At 35.7% G+C, this 19,861-nt stretch overlaps 3 protein-coding genes across 4 annotated transcripts; all 3 read left to right on the plus strand.

Annotated features, from left to right (window-relative positions):
• The first annotated feature begins 2,977 nt into the window (after positions 1–2,977).
• Positions 2,978–7,751, plus strand: LOC148913743 (uncharacterized). The gene is made up of 10 exons (XM_089035746.1): positions 2,978–3,135; positions 3,251–3,628; positions 4,071–4,346; positions 4,729–4,992; positions 5,101–5,163; positions 5,473–5,547; positions 6,256–6,363; positions 6,747–6,774; positions 6,944–6,980; positions 7,217–7,751. The coding sequence occupies exons 1-10, from the start codon at positions 3,039–3,041 to the stop codon at positions 7,610–7,612; spliced, it is 1,722 nt and encodes a 573-aa protein (XP_088891872.1). The 5' UTR covers positions 2,978–3,038; the 3' UTR covers positions 7,613–7,751.
• A 703-nt stretch (positions 7,752–8,454) lies between these two features.
• On the plus strand, positions 8,455–13,233 carry LOC148913744 (uncharacterized). 2 transcript variants are annotated; one of them, XM_089035882.1, is made up of 8 exons: positions 8,455–8,526; positions 8,628–9,005; positions 9,459–9,734; positions 9,925–10,188; positions 10,385–10,456; positions 11,133–11,498; positions 12,356–12,460; positions 12,543–13,233. In XM_089035882.1, exons 4-8 carry the CDS (start codon positions 10,080–10,082, stop codon positions 12,614–12,616), a joined length of 726 nt encoding a protein of 241 aa, XP_088892008.1. In that variant the 5' UTR covers positions 8,455–8,526; positions 8,628–9,005; positions 9,459–9,734; positions 9,925–10,079; the 3' UTR covers positions 12,617–13,233. The 2 variants fall into 2 exon arrangements, with proteins under 2 accessions (XP_088892008.1, XP_088892012.1); XM_089035886.1 differs by having other exon boundaries at positions 12,813–13,233.
• An 887-nt stretch (positions 13,234–14,120) lies between these two features.
• Positions 14,121–19,626, plus strand: LOC116292913 (uncharacterized). The gene is made up of 9 exons (XM_089038824.1): positions 14,121–14,243; positions 14,337–14,711; positions 15,106–15,381; positions 15,596–15,871; positions 16,457–16,531; positions 17,165–17,242; positions 18,252–18,362; positions 18,716–18,752; positions 19,197–19,626. The coding sequence occupies exons 1-9, from the start codon at positions 14,171–14,173 to the stop codon at positions 19,624–19,626; spliced, it is 1,731 nt and encodes a 576-aa protein (XP_088894950.1). The 5' UTR covers positions 14,121–14,170.
• The last annotated feature ends 235 nt before the right edge of the window (positions 19,627–19,861 follow it).

Below are 19,861 nucleotides of genomic sequence, written 5' to 3' on the forward strand. Positions count from 1 at the left end.
TCTACCATGGTTCGAGAATTCAATCGAGATATTACTCCTAAGAACAGAGTAGAAACTCTCACACTTGTTTCTGCTCAAGCCAACACAAAGTATAACATGGGAAGATTATTGACGTGCATAAGATTTGCCGAGAAACTTCAAGTCACCGAGAGGGAATGGGAACAACTGTTTCAGTACCTCTTTTAAGAGAACACGTTCTCGAATTGGATCATTTCTGTCTCTACCTTCTAGCTGTACGGATAGAGGATGGGTTTTCTTCCACCTTCTTACCAAATTGGTTTGTAACGAGACTTCAACCGAGTTAGTTGCATACTGGCCTGCTGTTGGGGTCAGATTATAGTAGAAAACTCGGAATTTACTGATGGAGGACGAACTGCAGAAAATCTACTACGATCTCGAAAACGTCGCAAGTTTTTCGGTTGTGGATGCCCTTTAAAACCGTGCTTTAAAACAAAAAGGTTTCAAGAAAGTAACGCATAAATAAATCGAAGATTGGCTCAAAAAAACAAGAAACCTACCAGAAAACATCGATGCGGGTCAACCAATACTTGTATCCTTTGTTGAATCGACTCAAAGAGGTCAAATCTACCAAGTCGGCTTGGAATTGATAATCTTTTCTGCTGGCAAGCACTCTGTTTCTTGGAAATCTGTTCCGTGCAGGTTTATGAACGGAATAGGTTTCTTGTTTTCTGATACGGGAAGTCTGTTTCATAACCAAGGACTGCTGGACCTCACATTTCCCCTATAAAACAAGGTAACCTTCACATCGGCATTCAGTTTGCGGAACCCCTACCTGTGACAGTCAACTGCATCATCTACGACGAGTTTGATTCTTTGATTGAGATTGATGAGAACCGAAACGTGACTTTTAACTGGTCGAGTTAAACATGAACACGAGACAAATTGCGGCAGTATTAAAAAGGGATCCCATCACCAACCCTATCTTTCAAGGAGTTTTTCCGTCACACCAACTACCGAACAAGATCAAACTTTACCCAGCAGCCTTTGTGGCCAACGTGGACCCTAAAGGACGCCCCGGTTCTCATTGGTGTGCGTTTTATTTCACTCACGATAAAGAGGGAGAATTTTTTGATTCCTATGGATTGAAGCCTCAAGAGTACAGTCAACATTTTCTCGAGTTTCTAGAAAGGAATAGTCATCATTGGACTTATAATCACCAAGACCTTCAAAGTCTAAATTCTAATGTGTGTGGACATTATTGCTTGTATTATGTAATCAATCGTTGTCGTAACGTATCGATGAAAACTATTGTAAACCGATTTATTAAAAATACAAGGAAAAACGATCGTTTAGTGTATTATTTTCATCACTAAGTATTTTGGATACTTATACAAGTATCTGAGGAAAAGGCTTGTCAAACACCAAAGTTCCAGACAAAAATCAATGAACACCATGTAACGATCAAACTGGTATTATTTTATTCATGAATTTCCTAGTACAAATAATTACTGCTTAAGTAAAGTTGAACCATCTTTGACGCATCTGTTCCTTAGCGTTACGCGTTGCACTTCGTATAGGACTTGGGTGGAATTTTCTTTCCGTCAGGGGTGGGATAGGGGTAATCCATTGGTCAACTTGTTCTGGTATAGGGTTAGACCTTGCTTTAAATTCTCTGAGAACGGTTCTTTTCTTTTCATTTCTTACCAGATCTTTGGGAGCATTCATCTTGGCGAGTCCTTTAGCAAACGTTTCCCATCCAGGAGGACCAAACCCTTTGCGCGCTCGTAAAAAATCCCCCACTAGATCTCCACTAGATCCAGACAAGGGTTTATCTTCGTAAATCAACTGACCGCCACGATCCCACTTCATGATGTTAGGATGTTCACGAATCTTGTCGATTAATTCGAAGACGTACGAGGTTTCAAAGACTCTTGATGGCTCGCTTTTGGATCCCGAGTTTCCAACCTTCTCTTTTTTCTTACTGTTGGGGGAAAAAATCCTTAAAACGGGCTAAATTCAAAAAATAACCACACAGAGCGAAGGAAGTGTTCTTTCTCAATGATGGGGTAAAATTTCGAGGCTTTATTTCACGTTTCAATAATTTTATTAAAATTTTTGATGAATCTCCATACATTTCCTTATAACATGACACCACAGAAACCAAGCTTGGGTTACCTGTGCCCGGTCAGGCCAGCGGTGAGGCGCCATTTTCCCCTATGGCGTAAAGCTAACAAGCCATGCATGTTCACTTCGCGCTGATTGGCTAATTGCCTTCGAAGGAATCAGCTAGGTATTTTGATAATCAATTTTGAATTTTTTTATTGATTAAAATATATATATTAAATTGGCGTGATAAAGTACACCTGCTGCGTTATCACAGGGCTATATTTGTATAGCTATCATGTGAGCTATGGGCAGATAAAATTTCGAAAAGTGTTGAGAATGAAACTAAAATAACGTTACGAAAGCACTTTTTCAAAGAATGAAATTAAAATGATCTATTTTTGGTTGTTTGACGCATGTATATAAGTCGTTTTCTATAATGTCCTTTCCCAAGTTCTGTGTTATTTAAACTATGGCTTCATGCATTATATTATAATTTTACATGAAATGTAAATAAAAAATTGGCTAATAAGTCAAAATAGTATAGCAAAGGATAAAAGAGTCCAATGCCCGGGTCCAAAGATGTTCCATGTATGCTTTTCATGAACAACCAGTGAATAAGACAAAAAGAGAGACTTGAAATTCCCAATAAATAATATGTTGCAAGATTTGAAAGCTTTTTACCCCTCCAATTAAAAAAAAATTGCATTTTGAAATTTAATTGTTTACTTCAATATCAGCCTTTTTTGCCATACGAGTTGGTTTGTTGGTTTGTTGTTGATCATTTTGCTACGAGTAGCCTCGCATTGAAGTTTTTTGAAATTTAATTGATGAGTTTTAAACAAAGTTTTTTTTAAAATTATTATTATTTTATATTTTCACAAGAATACACATTGCCCTATGAAAGAAACAGTCTATTTAATAGAAAGTGAAAATATGGCTTTGTAGTGTTTGCCATCGACACTTTCTATGTTATGTTTTGCAAGATCTTTCTGAAGATGGGGTCATTGATACGAGATCAACTTTTCAATTATTTTATTCTTATTGCAGTAATTGGAAATTATGTCCAAGGTATTCTCATTTCGTTTTCTGTCATTTTGCATTTAAATTTTCATTCCTTTTTTACATTGTATTTTATAACTAATTATAAGAAGTACTGAAAGCACATATATCTATATATCATCAGGAAAAGCTCGAATTATCCAAGCCCCACCGAATCCTCTGTACGTTGTCAGTGGTGAGACAGCCAGGTTCGTTTGGGATTACACCGTAGACAACAGGAAGGAAGAATTTCAGCTAAGTTCCCCTACATGGAACTATAATTATGCAAATGAAACACCTGTTGTAATTGGATATGATCATGTCTTAAGAGATTGGAGATGGACAATCAGTAATGAGACGTGTCCTGCCAGACTTTTATACCCTACCACTCGAGTCAGTAGAGAGTCCAATGCTACCCTGGTTATTTCTAATGTCACTACTGCTGATATTGGAATATACGGGATGAGTTTATTATTGAAGACTTTACCGCCAATAAAAAGTAAAATTCAGCTTTTTGTTACAAGTAAGTCTTTTAGACTAAGTTACTTTTCAAACCTTTAAAAACAACTTGCTTTGACAGCAATTTTGAGAAAAATATGGTGTTTCATTTAGATTTGGTTTGGAAATAAATGAAAGCAATGAGATTATTTGAAAACGAGCGTCTGTTGAAAAAGAAAACAACTAAAAAACTAAAAATCGCCATCATTTTTTTACGCAATAACCGTTACAGAGCTAACCTTTGTGGATATGTTTACTAGTTACGGCTAAGTTATTCTGCCACCAATAAGACACTAATAATCCACTTTGCTCTTTGTCTCTACTATTATAAGCGTACATAGAGTGGAAAGAAGTTGAAGCAAGTGAATCAGATCAAGACTAACTAGGTGATTCTATGCTCTCTAATAAGGTAACAACTTAAAAAGCAGTCGGACACTCATTTTATGTGTATAATTTGTTTATAACAGCGCGGCCACAATTCACCAGCCAATTTCAAGCGAACAATATAATGGTTGAGGGAGAAGATCTGCGTATCAGTTGTTCTGCAATTGGAAATCCAACTCCAAACATCACTTGGGTATTACTGAAAGGCCAAGCCAAGGAAATAAAAAGCCATGGAGTAGGTTTCGCTGACCTCGTTATCCAGAACATCACAAGGCATCAAAATGGGACGTACCAGTGCCAGGCAACCAACAACCCAAATGAGTATCCCGTGGAAGCTCAAACACAAGTCACTGTATGGTGTAAGTATTCAAAGTATTAATTTTTCGAATAATAAAATATTTGTTTCAATCCTGCCATTGTTATCTTAATTTATTCCAATTCCTTAACTATGGAGCAAATAGCTTTTCAAATATTGTGTTTTAGTTTTTTTATGTTTATTTATTTATTTATTCATCCATCCATCCATCCATCCATCCATCCATCCATCCATCCATCCATCCATCCATCCATCCATCTATCCATCCATCTATCCATCCATCCATCCATCCATCCATCCATCCATCCATCCATCCATTCATTCATTCATTCATTTATTTATTTATTTATTTATTTATTTATTTATTTATTTATTTATTTATTTATTTATTTATTTATTTTCATTTGCCATTTCAATTGTCGTAGACAAACCTAATATAACGTTTCTAAACTGGACTGTCGACTTAAAGATCATCTTACTTTGTCAAGCAAGTGGACACCCACGCCCCTTAATCAAGTGGTATTATGCTGATGGAACGCAATTTGAATCTGATGTCGCAGAAATAACAGGCGGCAGCAGAATGGTTCTCAAAATACCAGATAGCAACTCTGGTTTATATGGAATGTATAAGTGTAACGCAACAAATGAAGTGGGCTGGAAAGTGGGTTACCTCAACATTACTCAAATAGGTACGTAAGGGAACTTTGATTCATCTGCGGTACTGGTAGCAAGCATAAATATATCTACATCGCCTTTATTTCATTAAAATTTTTTCTCATGTTTCATTTCTGTTTTAGCGAAAAGTGTAGCAAGAAAAACTTTTAAACCATCGATGTCAACAACTAAATTGAACAAAGATGGCAAGTAGGATCTTTTACTACTACTACTACTACTACTACTACTACTACTACTACTACTACTACTACTACTACTACTACTAGTACTACTGCTGCTGCTGCTGCTGCTTCTGCTGCTTTTGCTGCTGCTGCTGCTGCTACTACTACTACTACTACTACTACTACTACTACTACTACTACTACTACTACTACTACTACTACTATTACTACTACTACTACTACGAGTAGGAATTATGAATGAGCCATAAATGAAGAAAATTGCCAATTCCCCTTTCTTTGAATTGTTTGTTCTTTTGTTTCGTTTACTCTTAGTTGCTCCAACCTTTGCATCGTTAAAAACAACACCTAGCTGTAATCATGCATTGCCATCGAACGCTTTTTACCAAGGTAAGCATACCTGGTCAGAAACCCCAGATCATTGTACACCTTCTTATCATGATTATTAATTTAGTACTACTTTTTGCGTGGAGGCTTTTATAGAGAAGGAAATTAACAACGATATACCCCTTCCACCTACTCAATAAAAAATAAATAAAAAATAATTAAAAAAAAAAAAATCAAAGCTGTAAGAAACAGATAAACAAAACAGCACCAAGGGCAACAACAACACTATTTTTTTATGCTGTGACAATGCCATTAAAATGAACTCACCGAGAAGTCATCGGGAAGTCGAACTCATTTGATACGTAGACATGTTCAGTTGAAAAGGAGATCAAATAACCGTTTACGGTAACTCATAAAAATAAAAATTTTGAGGGGAACGACGCCTTAGTCGAATTTTGATTGCTCAGTACCGTTAGTACTCATTACATATATATTAACACGCTGTCTGATGTCAATGATAACTAATAAACAATACCGCAACATAAAAAAATGTCATTAACCTGCTTCTTTTTGTGTCATTCTTCCACTTAAATGATATCGATGGAATCGAATTATTTTTTAAATGTTGAAAATGCCCTAAAAATAAATAAATAAATAAATAAATGGATGATTTTTATTGCTTACTCTGTAGATCAAAAAAAAAAAAAAAAAAAAACGGTTCATTTTCGTCCACATTTCTAATTTTTTTTTTTTTTTTTCGTTATTGTACAGGAAGAACTTTTGCAATTATCAATATGTCGATAACATGCGTTTTATTCATAATCATTGCTGTTCTCCTAACATATAATTTCATCAAATGTAGAAGAAACTCTCTTGAAGGTAAGAGGCTTTGTTTCTTAAATTTATATTTGTGTTATTTTACCTTGTTTATCTTTGCTTGTTACATCAATGTGAAATGTAATCATACAATAGGACCTTTGCAGCTCAATAATCACGTGCTTATTAATTCCTGAGAGCAATTGAATGAACATTTTGATTCCCATGGGAGAAATTTTCTGGTCAGCAAACCAACATCCTTCATCATGTTTCGAGAGATCGTAATAAACCTGCATTTCGTAACACACTGGTTGAATATTGTTTCATTCAGTTCTTTAAAAGTAGCTTAAAACAATTACCAAATTTTGCTCACCAATACAAACACACGACCGTTAACTGGAAAGGGCCTATTACTTCTATTGATAACATGGCAATATTTTTTATAGTTTCAGATAACAAAGAAGAAACTACAAGGTGATGTAAATATACTAGGAATAAAAACAAAAGCTCTTGGTATACGATATGTTATCAATTGAAAAAGGGCTATGCCTACACGATATTACTGTCGTAGAATATAATAGAAGAAACATCTGTACCAGTTTTTATTTTAAATCGAAAAAAACAATATCATATTCTCCAACAGATTTTCCCGTCCAGTTGTGACTAGAACAGAAAATGAGGTATGTTCCTAGTAATTTCGATCGATGTTTTTACTTTTAAGCGGAGAACTAATCCTATTCCTTCCTTTCTTCCTTCCCTCCCTACCTCTCTCCCTCCTTCGTACCTTTCTCTTCTTTTTGTCCTTTCCCCTGTCCATTTGTCCCTCGTCGCTCAGTCCATCCCTCCCTTCGACCTTCCTTCACTCACGTCACTTTTATCATTATTTTATTGCTCATGTTTTATAATCACTTTGCAGGACGCGATCGCGGTTGCTGTAACAACGAGGCATTCTGCTACAAGCCAAGTTTTAGCCGAAAATGCACCAATAAAGACGTCGTCAAACGAAGACTACGAACGAATATCAGATAAGTCTGAGTCATCTTCCGATGCCGGAAATGCAGCGCAAGAAAACACTGAATGTGACCTTCAACCTTCTCAAACTCACCATGATTATCAAGAACTTAATATTGATGCGTTATCGTCGAACATGCAAGACTACCAGGCTCTATATAGGGCTATGGGGGACAATGTTAGACGAGTAGAATTTCCCTTGCATATCCGCAAATATGAAGCTTTAAACTTCGTACATAACCCTCAAAGTTCTGAATATCAGAAACTGCATCTGTATGCAAATATCGAGGATAAAAAGTAAGATCACGTGCGGATATATTGTCAGGTGGTTTGTGATGTTTTCGTTTCGATATGTTATTCATCTCTATCTCGTGTCATAGCGTGGTGTTTTTTCCCCACTTTTGACAACTTAAATACACTCAATAAACAATTTCCAATAAGTTTGGATAAATATTCATTGTTTTAAATAGTCGTATTTACTTTTGCTACGAAATGAAGCATATTGAAATGAATATATAAAATGCACGTATCCTGTATCTTATTTGAAAAGGATTCCTTTTGTCAATTATTATCATCAATATATTATTCACGATATAAGTATAATAGGCGGATTTTTCTAATGAAATTATGAACATGAATTTCTTTTGAATTCGATTCAAATTCACCGCTATGGTCGTTATATATTTCATGATTATGTATACCTGATAATTTGTTAGAACTTATCTAGTTACTTAATATTATTAGTACAATGAAAAGTTAAGAATGATTTTGGTGCATGTTTAGGATCGTAAAACTTTCATAGGTTTAATATAGCAAATAAAATACTTTATACATCGAGTGCTCGGCAGAGATTCGTTGCTCAATAAACAAAAGCATGTTTTTTGCCGATGATTTTAGTTATTAGAATAGAGAATGTGAATTGAAAGATAAACTAGGTTAAAAAAGAAGTGGACATGAAAAGGCAAGACAAGCAGAGAGAAGAATTACAAAAATAATAATAATAATAATAATAATAAGTCCCTGAGAATTGGCTATTATATTATAGAAAGTGAAAAAAAAAATTTTTATCTGCTTGCACTTTCTAACTTTGAGTTCTTATGAAGTTACAAATATCTTTGTAAGGCTGGCCATAACTCTGGAACATGAGGTTCTCGACCCGACATCAGCTTTTCTATTATGTAATCCTTTTGATAATAATTGGAAATTATGTCAAAGGTATTGAACTATTTGAAATTTATATAATATTTCCTATTGTACATTGTGCTTTTATTAGTAGCTATTACAAATACTGAGATGTGTTTTTTTTCTTTGAATAGGTAAAACTCGAATCATTCAAGCTCCACCAAATCCTCTGCACGTTGTCAGTGGTGGGACAGCCAGGTTTGTTTGGGATTACACCGTAGACCACAGGAAGGAAGAATTTCAGTTCAATTCCCCAACATGGAATTATTACAATGCTAATGGAACACCTGTTGCCATTGGATATGATCATGTCTTAAGAGACTGGAAATGGACAATCATTAATGAGAAGTGTCCTGTCAGACTTTTATACCCTACCACTCGAGTCAGCAGAGAGTCCAATGCTACCCTGGTTATCTCTAATGTCACTACTGCTGATATTGGAATATACGGAATGGATTTGTTATTGAAGACTTCACCCCCAATAGCAAGTGAAATTCAGCTTTTTGTTACAAGTAAGTCTTTTAGACCTTGAAAAAACAACTTGCTTGAATATTTTAAAATTTTAGAATTTTGAGAAAAATTTGGTGTTTTACTTAGATTTGGTTTGAAAATAAAATGTCAGTGTGAAGCCAAATGAAAGCGCTGACATCATTTGAAAACGGGCTTCTGTTGAAAAAGAAAACAACTAAAAAACTAAAAATCGCCATCATTCTTTTACGCAATAACCGTTACAGAGCTAACCTTTGTGGATATGTTTGCTAGTTACGGCTAAGTTTTTCTGCCACCAATCAGACAGTATCCACTTTACTCTTTGTCTCTACTATTGTAAGCGTACATAGAGTGGAAAGAGGTTGAAGCAAGTGAATCAGATCAAGACTAACTAGGTGATTCTATGCTCTCTAATAAGGTAACAACTTAAAGAACAGTCGGACACTCATTTTATGTGTATAATTTGTTCATAACAGCGCGGCCACAATTCACCAGCCAATTTCAAGCAAACAATATAGTGCTATAGGGAAAAGATCTGCGTATCAATTGTTCTGCAATTGGAAATCCAACTCCAAACATCACTTGGGTATTACTGAAAGGCCAAGCCAAGGAAATAAAAATCCACGGAGTAGGTTTTGCTGACTTCGTTATCCAGAACATCACAAGGCTTCAAAATGGGACGTACCAGTGCCAGGCAACCAATAATCCTAATGAGTATCCCGTGGAAACTCAAACACAAGTCACTGTATGGTGTAAGTATTCAAAGTATTTAATTGTCGAATAATAAAATATTTGTTTCAATCCTGCCATTGTTATCTTAATTTATTCCAATTCCTGCACCTGAGCTATGAAACAAATAGCTTTTCAAAAATTATGGTTTATATTTTTATGTTTTATTTCATTTGATCTTAATTTTTTTACTTGTTATGTCCTTTGTCGTAGACATACCTAATATAACGTTTCTAAACTGGACTGTCGACGAAAAGACCATCCTACTTTGCCAAGCAAGTGGACACCCACGCCCCTTATTCAAGTAGTATTATGCTGATGGAACGCAAGTTGAATCTGGTGTCACAGAAATAACAGGCGTCAGCACAATGGTTCTCAAAATACCAGACAGCAACTCTGGTTTATATGGAATGTACAAGTGTAACGCAACAAATGAAGTGGGCTGGAAAGTGGGTTACCTCAACATTACTGAAATAAGTACGTAAGGGAACAATTGATTCATCTACGGTATTGGTAGCAAGAATAAATATATCTACATCATCTTCATTATAAAACAAATAGATTTAGTAATGTCTGTGTATTTACTATTTTAATTTTACAATCATGTGTCATTCACTAAGGAATTACCCCTTTCTTCGAGACATAAAACTCAAACTCTTATTTGCTATTCCAGACCTTCCAGCAACAAACATACGCACAGAAAGAGCACTTACGGTAGCCTCGAAACCTGATAAGAAAACAAAAGGTAGCTTTTGAGCAGCAGTTAGGGGGACTCGCGACAGGGGTATCGTATGGTCTGTGTATTACCCCCGCCAAGTACCACCGGTCCCCCGCGGGTACTCCCCGCATTGCCCCTAACTGCTCCTGTGTTTGTAAGATCTATGACATATGTATGCACGAATGTAAAGAATTTGCTAATGATTTTTGTAAAGACAATCGGGGTTGTGCTTAATATTCTTTTTTTTAAATGACAGCAACCAAGGGATTTAGTAAAAGGTAGTAAAGTTAATAAAAAAATAAAGCTCCGCAATCAGACTAAATATAGTAACAGTGATGTGGTCCATACCTTTCACGAGACTGTACCGTTCTATTAACCTGATTTTAAGGTATTCTCAGGAATATTATTGGGGATGAATTACACGAGCACTAACTTTTCTTAATATTGCCTTTATCTTATCTTCTCTTCTCTTCTCTTCTCTTCTCTTCTCTTCTCTTCTCTTCTCTTCTCTTATTTTATTTTATTTTAAATTTTTAATTTTCTGTTCGTTTCATTAACATTTTAGAAATTTACGAACCCTTTCCTTAGTCTCCTAATTCCTAATATTGAGCTTCCATTATAAGGGTCATTTACTTGTACATGTATCTACAGACCAATATATTTTGAAGCTATTGTCTTTTACTTGTCCTTTTTTTCTATGCAGTAAATTGCAGTTGCATAAGTGGACCTAGAAATGTAGAACTTAGTGAAGGAGACAGTGCTGAATTCATGTGGAACAATACCTGTGGAAAGAGGATAATCTCAGCAACGTTTGGTATTCTCAAAGGAAACATAGCTGACCCACAACTAATAAATGTGGATATCATCAATTGGAAGATATATTTTAATAATGAAATGGGACCAAAATACAAAGGAAGAGTTAATTTTACTGGTAATTTAGCATTTGGACATGCTTGGTTCAAACTCAAAAACTTGACAATGGATGACTGCAATTGGTACATCGCAAGTATCAGTGATAACGTCACCAGAATTCTACAATATTCTGTACGTTTAAAAATAAAACAAAGAAGTAAGTATAATGATTATGTTATACATTGGGTTTGTCCTGTAATACCTAAAAAAGGCATGGATTGGATTATCCAGTTACTAATTCCTTAATTTATAATGCCATTCCCTTTTGGTCCCCCTTTCCCTCCCTTTCTCCTTTCTACCCGTACTCACTCCTTGCCTTACCCTACCTACCCTTCTATCTTGCCCTCTCTCCCCTTTCCTGCTCCACAATCCATGCCTCTTTCCTTCCCTCCATAGTCTTCGCACTGATTCCTTCCTCCCTCTTTTAAATTCCCCTTCCCTCCTTACCTCCCTTCCCGTCTTTGGGGCTTTATCTCTTTTTACCTCTCTTCTCCGTCAATTCCTCGCCATCCACACACACTCCACTTCCAGCCTTCTTCCTTATTTCATCCCTTTTTACCTCCCAAACGTACCCATCTCCCACTCTCTACTCTCTCTCTCCCTCTCCCTCTCTTAAATTAACTGATTTTGAATTTAAACAAATATTGTATGGCTTACTATTAATATACGTAATATGATTTTTCGTTAGTTTCTTGATTGAAAACTTAATTGCCAATCAGAAAACTAATAATTCAGCCGAATAAAGTAACATAATGTTAAGATTATATTAAATTAACAATACCAATGTTTTTGTTGCTAGGCTGGATGGTTGGCCTTAGTTTTGTTGCCTGATTGACTAATCTTTGGGATGAATGGTTAATTTAATTTGATTAATAGATAGGACATTGCATGCTTAATTTCAAATTTATGAGATCATGCCCTGGTTAGTTAATTAATTAGTTATTATATGTAAACTTGGGCATTCTTTCTATTTGTTTTAGTTGTCTCTGATTTGTACCTATCTGCTTTATTCAGAAAGCAAAAAAGCTACAGCTCCGACGACTACGTCGAACGCAAGTAGTTCCACAAGCAACAAGAATGCTAGTTATGCCGCTTCTTCAACACCCTCAATCTACACAGGTTAGCATACATTATTCATATTTAACGTAAAGTATATTTAACGTGAAATGCAATCTTGCAATGCTTTTTTATATATTTCTAGGTGCAAAAAAGTCAAGGTCCACAAAAAACAAGATATCCATTGTTCTCCTTATTTTGATAATCACGTTAATATGAATTTATTATTGTGCAAGTTTAGAGTGTCTTAAGAAAAAAAAACTTAGAACATTTTTATAGAGAAGCACATTACTAGTTTTACAATGTTTTTATATAATTTTTAAATTTCGTTTTCGCTCATTATCATTTTTACTTCTAATATTATTAGTAGCTTGTATGTTTTTATTAACATATCAACTTATTTAAATAAATATAGAGAGAGAATAAGAGAAAAATATCCCTTGACGGGAATCGAACTATTCTAGTCCGATGTGTTAACCACTAAACTACAAGGACCAACCACGCTGGTAACGCAGCCGGAATATGAAGTATAGGGTATTCGTGAGGATTCCAGAGCGATATTTTTTCTCTATAGGTAAGTTGAACACCGTAAATATGTACGCAGAGAATAGACATAGTATAGTAGTAATAAATTATGTGTTATACACACCGAACGCAAAATTTATTACTACTATACTATTAATGAATATATAGTTAATAGTTTTACTTATAGATATTCTTATTGTATTTAGCTCTTTTTATATTTAATTTCTCATTATCAATTTGTAACCAGTCGAGGTGATTATCGAGGAATAATTTCCTAGCCGTGAAAATTAGTAAAATTCCTTGCTAGCAAATCCTATTTTCCTTTTGTTTTGGTGGAGTGAGAAAAATAGACTCTGCCGATGTAGGACGTTATGCTTGTCGGCCTGCGTGGCGTAACTTAGCAACGCTGTCATGATTTTGACAGCCGCTCTCGTCAAACAACGTTTGGCGTCACGTTGTGTTACATTTGCTCATGCGCACTTTATGTACCCAGTTAAAAACCCGTTTTAAAGCTGGTTTTGTTCGTCCACGATCGTGAACAGCGGTGTATCAAAAGGAAACGCTCTACATCTGCAGAGCCTCTCTCCTTCTCGCCTGAAAGAAGGGAGAGAAAGAGGAGAGACTTTGCTTCTAAGGAACAGTAAAATAACACAGTTGATTATTCGGAAGAAAAAAAAAGGAAATCAATTCAGATATTTTATCTCCTTTTACGTAACTTCGACAAACCGGCTAGCAGCCATTTTGCCTAAATAATCTAACCACCTGTAAGTGATTATAGAGAAATAATGGGAAGTTATTTACCAATCAGTGCGCCGGATTCTCATCATAACCTCTGGTTTTTTTTACCAATAGATATTGTTGTTGTAAAGCGCTTTGTGCATTGGATGCTTTTACAAAAAGCGCTATAGAGATGCATACATTATAATTATTATTATGATTCAAAGTAAAGAAAATGAATACATAAATGAATGAACGAACGAACGAACGAACCATTAGTTGCAAATCTCGACGATTTGCCGTAAAATCGCCATTGTAAAATCGACATTGAAATTACGGACTAAGTTTTTCAACAAAATTTCGATTGTATACAGGGCTTTTTGAAACAAACCACATTTAGGCCTAGGGGAAGTGTAATATTTCATTTTCCAAAATTATTTTTATCTTTATAAACATTTTCGTTTCATAATAGATAATATACATCAATAAAGTACCCTTTGATATTTACGAAAACCTTAGCTGAGGAGAAATATGGTTTTCTTCATCAAAATACTGATATTTGCGCTACTAATGACCGTCGTCCCAGTTGTGCATATCGCAAAAGGTAACCAATGCATTATGTATTTACGAATTACACTCATGAACACCAAAAATGCCGTTCAACGCCGTTTATCTACTGTAATTTATATAACCACAGGGCAGGCTCGTTTTACTAGGGTACCGCCAAGTGTGTCGTACGTATCTGCTGGAAATGTTGCACGTTTTGTCTGGGACTACACAGTAGATAACAGAAAAAATGACTTTCAAGAATTCTCACCAATATGGTCATTTTATTGGCCAAATAATTCGGAATCTATAATTGGATATGAACTCGTTTTTCATCGAAGACAGTGGACTATCAACAACAAAACCTGTCCAAAACGATTCCTTAGTCCTACTCGTGTCAGCTTAGAGTCCAATGCTCCCCTGGTCATACAGAATGTTACGGTAGGTGATAGCGGTACATATGGATGTGCCTTGATGCTAACAAAAAAGGACCCGATCAGAAGTAAAGTAAAGCTTGTTGTCACAAGTAAGTTGGTAATTACTTGATAAAGAATGGCCTCAATACCTCGAATTTAAAGATATGTATTTGGAAGGGGGCAGGGGGGGGGGGGGGGGGGGTGGGGGGGGGAGGGGGAGGGAGGGACGGAACGGAAAAGGACGGGACAGGACGGGAAAGGACGGGAAGGGACGGGACGGGATGAAAAACTGAATAGCAAAAATAATCAAATCTACACAGTGTAAAAGAGAAATAAACAATCCCGAAAGATATTACAACCCATGTGCGTAATGTTAGAATGAAAACACCATCTCTGCGTTATCCATTACGCTTTCAGTTTCATGTCTTTTTTTCCCAACAATACTTACAAAACAATAATCAACCAACTGAATACAGTCGCTTTAATTTTTTTCCCTTCTTTTAGCAAGACCTAAAATAATTATACCAACGACAAATACATCAAAAATAAAAGTGATCGAGGGAGATACCCTGGAATTAAACTGTTTTGCTACTGGCAATCCAACACCCAATGTCTCGTGGATAAGAATGCCTCTAGGCAATATCATGAGTGAAGGAGAGGGGGATGCTGCACTGAAGATTAACAACATCAGAGCACCTCAAGGTGGAGGGTATGAATGTCGCGCTACTAACAACCCAAACGATGAACCTGTGACAATGGAAACCGTAACAGTTGTGTTGTGTAAGTATATTGAAATAATGTTCATAACGATATCCTAATATAGTAGATTTCAAGATTTTCCATGGAACAGGGCAGGATATTACAACGACTTTAATGAGATCAAAAAGTATTTATTGTTTTGCATTACATCATTTATAATTTTGTATACCGGAATGTAAATTTTATGCTAATCCAATCAACTACAACACCACCAGCTTTGATCTTTTTCTTTCAGTTAAGCCACAGATTGACATTGATAAATTCACTAGGACAACTGGGTCTTTTATAGGGAAAAACATAAGTCTACACTGTATAGCAACAGGACAACCTCTTCCACGAATCACATGGTATGGTCCACGTGAAGGCCAGATTGTTTCAGCAATAGATTACAAAACAAAAAAAAGCGTGTTGACTTTCGTAACCAAAGGCAGCAATGATTATGGACAATACAGATGTCAAGCAGAAAATGAAGTTGGGGAAGATGAACATTTTATTAACGTCACGCAATTTAGTAAGGAAGTATTTATCTATAAATATTTACTAGTGATGGTTTAATATACATTCAAATAATTTTGATCATAGCAATAACTTTTTAAAAAAAATTATCACTTTTTGGATGGATGGATGCGTGGATGCATGGATAGATGGATGCATGGATAGATGGATGCATGGATGCATGGATGCATGGATGCATGGATGCATGGATGCATGGATGCATGGATGCATGGATGCATGGATGCATGGATGCATGGATGCATGGATGCATGGATGCATGGATGCATGGATGCATGGATGCATGGATGCATGGATGCATGGATGCATGGATGCATGGATGCATGGATGCATGGATGCATGGATGCATGGATGCATGGATGCATGGATGCATGGATGCATGGATGCATGGATGCATGGATGCATGGATGTATTGGCTGTTGGAAAAGGATCGGTGTATGAATAAATGGATCTATACATTGATTGGTGAATGAATGGGAGGTAGGATGCATGGCTCGAAGGATAAATTAATGAATGCAGCCTTGGGTACATATAGTGAATGAGTCTCGCGAAGTTCTTTATTTGTTTACTGACACTTCAACAGTGTCCCCAAGTGTCAACAGGGAAAATGGAAACAAACCAACCACGTACCCAGGAACAACAAAAGTCACTAAACAGGGTATACTAGATGTTTTTGTAACACTTTCTTTGAATGGCATTGAAATGGCATCATTGTAAAAAGATAGAAATGATAAAAGAGAAAGGAAGAGGGACAGAACAAGAGAGAGAGAGAGAGAGAAATGGATCATGGAGGGATGGCTGTTTTAAAGGGGCACTTGGATGAAATTGGATAAAATAGGAAATGACTCTAAACTTAATTAAACATATCTATATGGCCCCAATTATAGCCAAGCAACATGTTTTCTTCACAGTAAAATTTGTCAGATAAAAATTATAGATTTTATTTAGCATATAAGTTGTGAGTAAATGACGTCATTTATTCAACCCTATTGTTCTTTTCTCTTTTAACCCAAAATTTCTCAACTGCAAGTGGCTCCCAGGCGAAACTTTTCACTAATCTGGTTTATATAATCATAATTGACTCAAATTATCCTCTAATACTTCAATTATTCGGACTCTGAAAAATTAGGGCGTTTTCATCCGAGTGCCCCTTTAAAAAATTGATGAATGAATAGATAGTTTCTATAGATTGATAGGCGAATAGTACTAATACTCATACAATTCCCTTTGTAATTGAGACCGTCCAAATACAACAACAGCAACACCGTTCATTTTTTTTCTTTACTTTTAGTTGCTCCAACCATTGCATTATTTCAAACAACACGTAGCTGTAATCACGCATTGCCATCATCGCACGCTTTTTTCCAAGGTAAGCTTAGCTAGTCAGAACCCTCAGATCACTTTACTGCATGCTTCTTATGATTATCAATGCAGTACTACGTTTTGTTTTACAATGACAAGGAAAAGAACACCGGTATCCAAAGAAACAAATCGAAGTTGTGCAAACGGATAAACAAAACAGCAGCAAGCAAAATAAAAGCAACCAAAAAAAAGTTTTTTTTTTCCACTAATGCTGTGAAAATGCCATTAACATGAACTCGCCAACAAGTCGCAGAAAAGTTGAAACTATTTTCTTGAAGAAAGACTGTTGTACAAGGCTAAAATCTTGTTATTCAGAAGGTTTAACTTAATTGGAAGTGGAGATGACCGATGAAAGTGGAATCAAAGTGTTAACCCAAAGCAAAAATTTGAATCGAAAGTGAGGTTTAGGCCTTCATATGCTTATTTCCCATACAATTTCTAACTCCTATACATTTTTTATAAAAAAGCCTGACAAAGCTACTGTGCATTCTAACACAAATGCAACAAAACATCTTTGTACAATTAAAAATACCGCTTCAAACAAGCATTTATCATAGTACATCAGTTCCTAACTTTTAAAAGAAGGTTCTGAGTGTTAACCCAAAACGCAAATTGGGATCAAAACTCGTACAGAGGTCTAGTTTTTGGCACGTTTTTATTTTGCGATTATTGCTCGTTATTGAAAAAAATTTCCTTATAAAGCATAAAAGTGATTTTTTGTGGGAAAACTAACCTGATATCAATAACAACAAAAGAACAATGTCACAAAATAACTTAAAAATGACATTAACCTGTTTCTTTTTATGTTATTCTTCTATTGTAAGGGTGTTGACGGAATAGGATGATTTTTTTCAAGTTGAAAACATAGCTGCAGTTTTTTTTTGTTTTTTGTTTTGTTTTTGTGAGGGGAGGGGGGGGGGGGGATTGAAAATGAATAATTATTGGTACTTTAGCATAAAAACAATCGCTTCATTCTCGTCAACATTTCTAATTTTTTTCTTCTCTCTATTCAACAGGAAAAACATTTGCAGTAATCCACCTGTTGATAACGTGCATTTTATTCATAATAATTCATGTCCTCATAACATATATTTATTATATCAAATATAAAGTAAGCTATTTTAAGGGTAAGTATGTATACGTTTCTTTAATGTGTACCTGTTTTCTTTACTTATCTTGTTCCTTTTCTTTGCTTGTTAATTAATGACCTACAGTACGTAATCATCATTACTTTTATTGATAGCGTGTCTATATGTCATATATTTCAGATAACAGAGAAGAAATTAGTAGGTGACGTAACTATACTAGGAATGAATACAAAAGCTTTGGACTGTTTTGGATTTAATCAATATTAAGAATATGCCAACTAAAAAAGGCTATGCCTAAACAATAATTTTCTTCTGGAAAAATTAGAAGAAATATCAAGACCAGTTTTCCATTCAAATCGAACAATTGGCAATATTTTAAATTTCCCCAACAGATTACCACGTCCAGATGTGGCTGGAACAGAAAACGAGGTATGTTGCTGATATGTATATCGATGTATGTACTTTTAAATCGGAGAGTTAATTTTTTTTTATCGTTTACTTCATTTACTTTTTGGCTTTCGTTTCGTGTCAGCCGATCTCATGTCATCTCTTAATACACGCTTTTTTATTCAATCCATTGATTTCCTCATTTCATTACGAATTTCTTTTTTTCGACCACTTACTCGTTTCTCGTTAAATCCCTCATTCCTTCCATTACTTCCCTTGGTTTTCTTTTTGGTTCATATTTGTCCTTCGTTATTGTTTCCCTTGTTCTTCTTATTTCTATACTCCCCTCATTTTCCTTTCTTTTATTTTTTGTCCTCTTTCATCATTTTGTCCTTCCTCATTCACCACCGTCATATTCGTCCAGTAGTCGTGCCACTACACTTGCAACAGGTTGTGTTTTTCAAAATTAGTCTAGATTAATCTCAGGAAGCAAGAGTGGGTGCGTAACAGCCATGGAATTATACGATACAAGCGAATTTTTGCCGCAAATGCATCAGGTACATCGCAAATGACAAGACTACGAAAGATTCACCCAAGTTGTTTTCCGAAAGAATCTCAGAAAAACATTCAGGAATTCATTGGACAAGCGCAGGGAATCAGCACAAGGAACAGGAAACGCACGACGTTTTTCACGGGTCGCAAATCCACCCAGGATATCAAGAGCTTAATATTTGAGTCAATTTTCGTAACGTGCAAGGCTACCAAGGATTGTAACTATGACTATGGGGGAGACGATGTTAGGAAAGTAGAAAAACTTCCATGCTCTACGAAAATACGAGGCATTACACTTTGTGACATGAAACCACAAAGTCTCAGAACTATCAGAAAACTACGTATATGCAAATATCGAGGATAAATAAAAAGAAGATCAGGGCTCAATTTCCCGAGGTTTTGTATGTTTGCAGTTCAGCCTCCATTAGCAATCAGAAAATACCGGAGCTCACGATAAGGAAATATCTTAGCTCTCCGCCTGAGAGTGACATGTTTTATTTCATCGAACAGTTAGATCTATTGTAATAGAGTTTTATATCGGCTTACCTGCCAAACATGTAACAGTTGCAGTTGCCGTCTCCGCCTCCAAAACTTTCGCA

The sequence above is a fragment of the Actinia tenebrosa genome, unplaced genomic scaffold (assembly GCF_029948245.1).
Source record: "Actinia tenebrosa isolate PJP-AT-01 unplaced genomic scaffold, QUT_ActTen_1.0 PGA_scaffold0__85_contigs__length_37466705, whole genome shotgun sequence".
NCBI lineage: Eukaryota > Metazoa > Cnidaria > Anthozoa > Actiniaria > Actiniidae > Actinia > Actinia tenebrosa.

What these genes read in the sequence shown, in the direction of transcription:
- LOC148913743 (XM_089035746.1), top strand. Translation starts at nt 3,039, where the DNA reads ATGTTTTGCAAGATCTTTCTGAAGATGGGGTCATTGATACGAGATCAA. An exon ending in AACACAAGTCACTGTATGGT is followed by an intron (nt 4,347 to 4,728) that starts GTAAGTATTCAA and finishes CAATTGTCGTAG; the next exon opens with ACAAACCTAATATAACGTTT. An exon ending in ATCGAACGCTTTTTACCAAG is followed by an intron (nt 5,548 to 6,255) that starts GTAAGCATACCT and finishes GTTATTGTACAG; the next exon opens with GAAGAACTTTTGCAATTATC.
- LOC148913744 (XM_089035882.1), top strand. Translation starts at nt 10,080, where the DNA reads ATGGTTCTCAAAATACCAGACAGCAACTCTGGTTTATATGGAATGTAC. An exon ending in CCTCAACATTACTGAAATAA is followed by an intron (nt 10,189 to 10,384) that starts GTACGTAAGGGA and finishes TTGCTATTCCAG; the next exon opens with ACCTTCCAGCAACAAACATA. An exon ending in ACCTGATAAGAAAACAAAAG is followed by an intron (nt 10,457 to 11,132) that starts GTAGCTTTTGAG and finishes TTTTCTATGCAG; the next exon opens with TAAATTGCAGTTGCATAAGT.
- LOC116292913 (XM_089038824.1), top strand. Translation starts at nt 14,171, where the DNA reads ATGGTTTTCTTCATCAAAATACTGATATTTGCGCTACTAATGACCGTC. An exon ending in TATTAACGTCACGCAATTTA is followed by an intron (nt 15,872 to 16,456) that starts GTAAGGAAGTAT and finishes ACACTTCAACAG; the next exon opens with TGTCCCCAAGTGTCAACAGG. An exon ending in AACAAAAGTCACTAAACAGG is followed by an intron (nt 16,532 to 17,164) that starts GTATACTAGATG and finishes CTTTACTTTTAG; the next exon opens with TTGCTCCAACCATTGCATTA.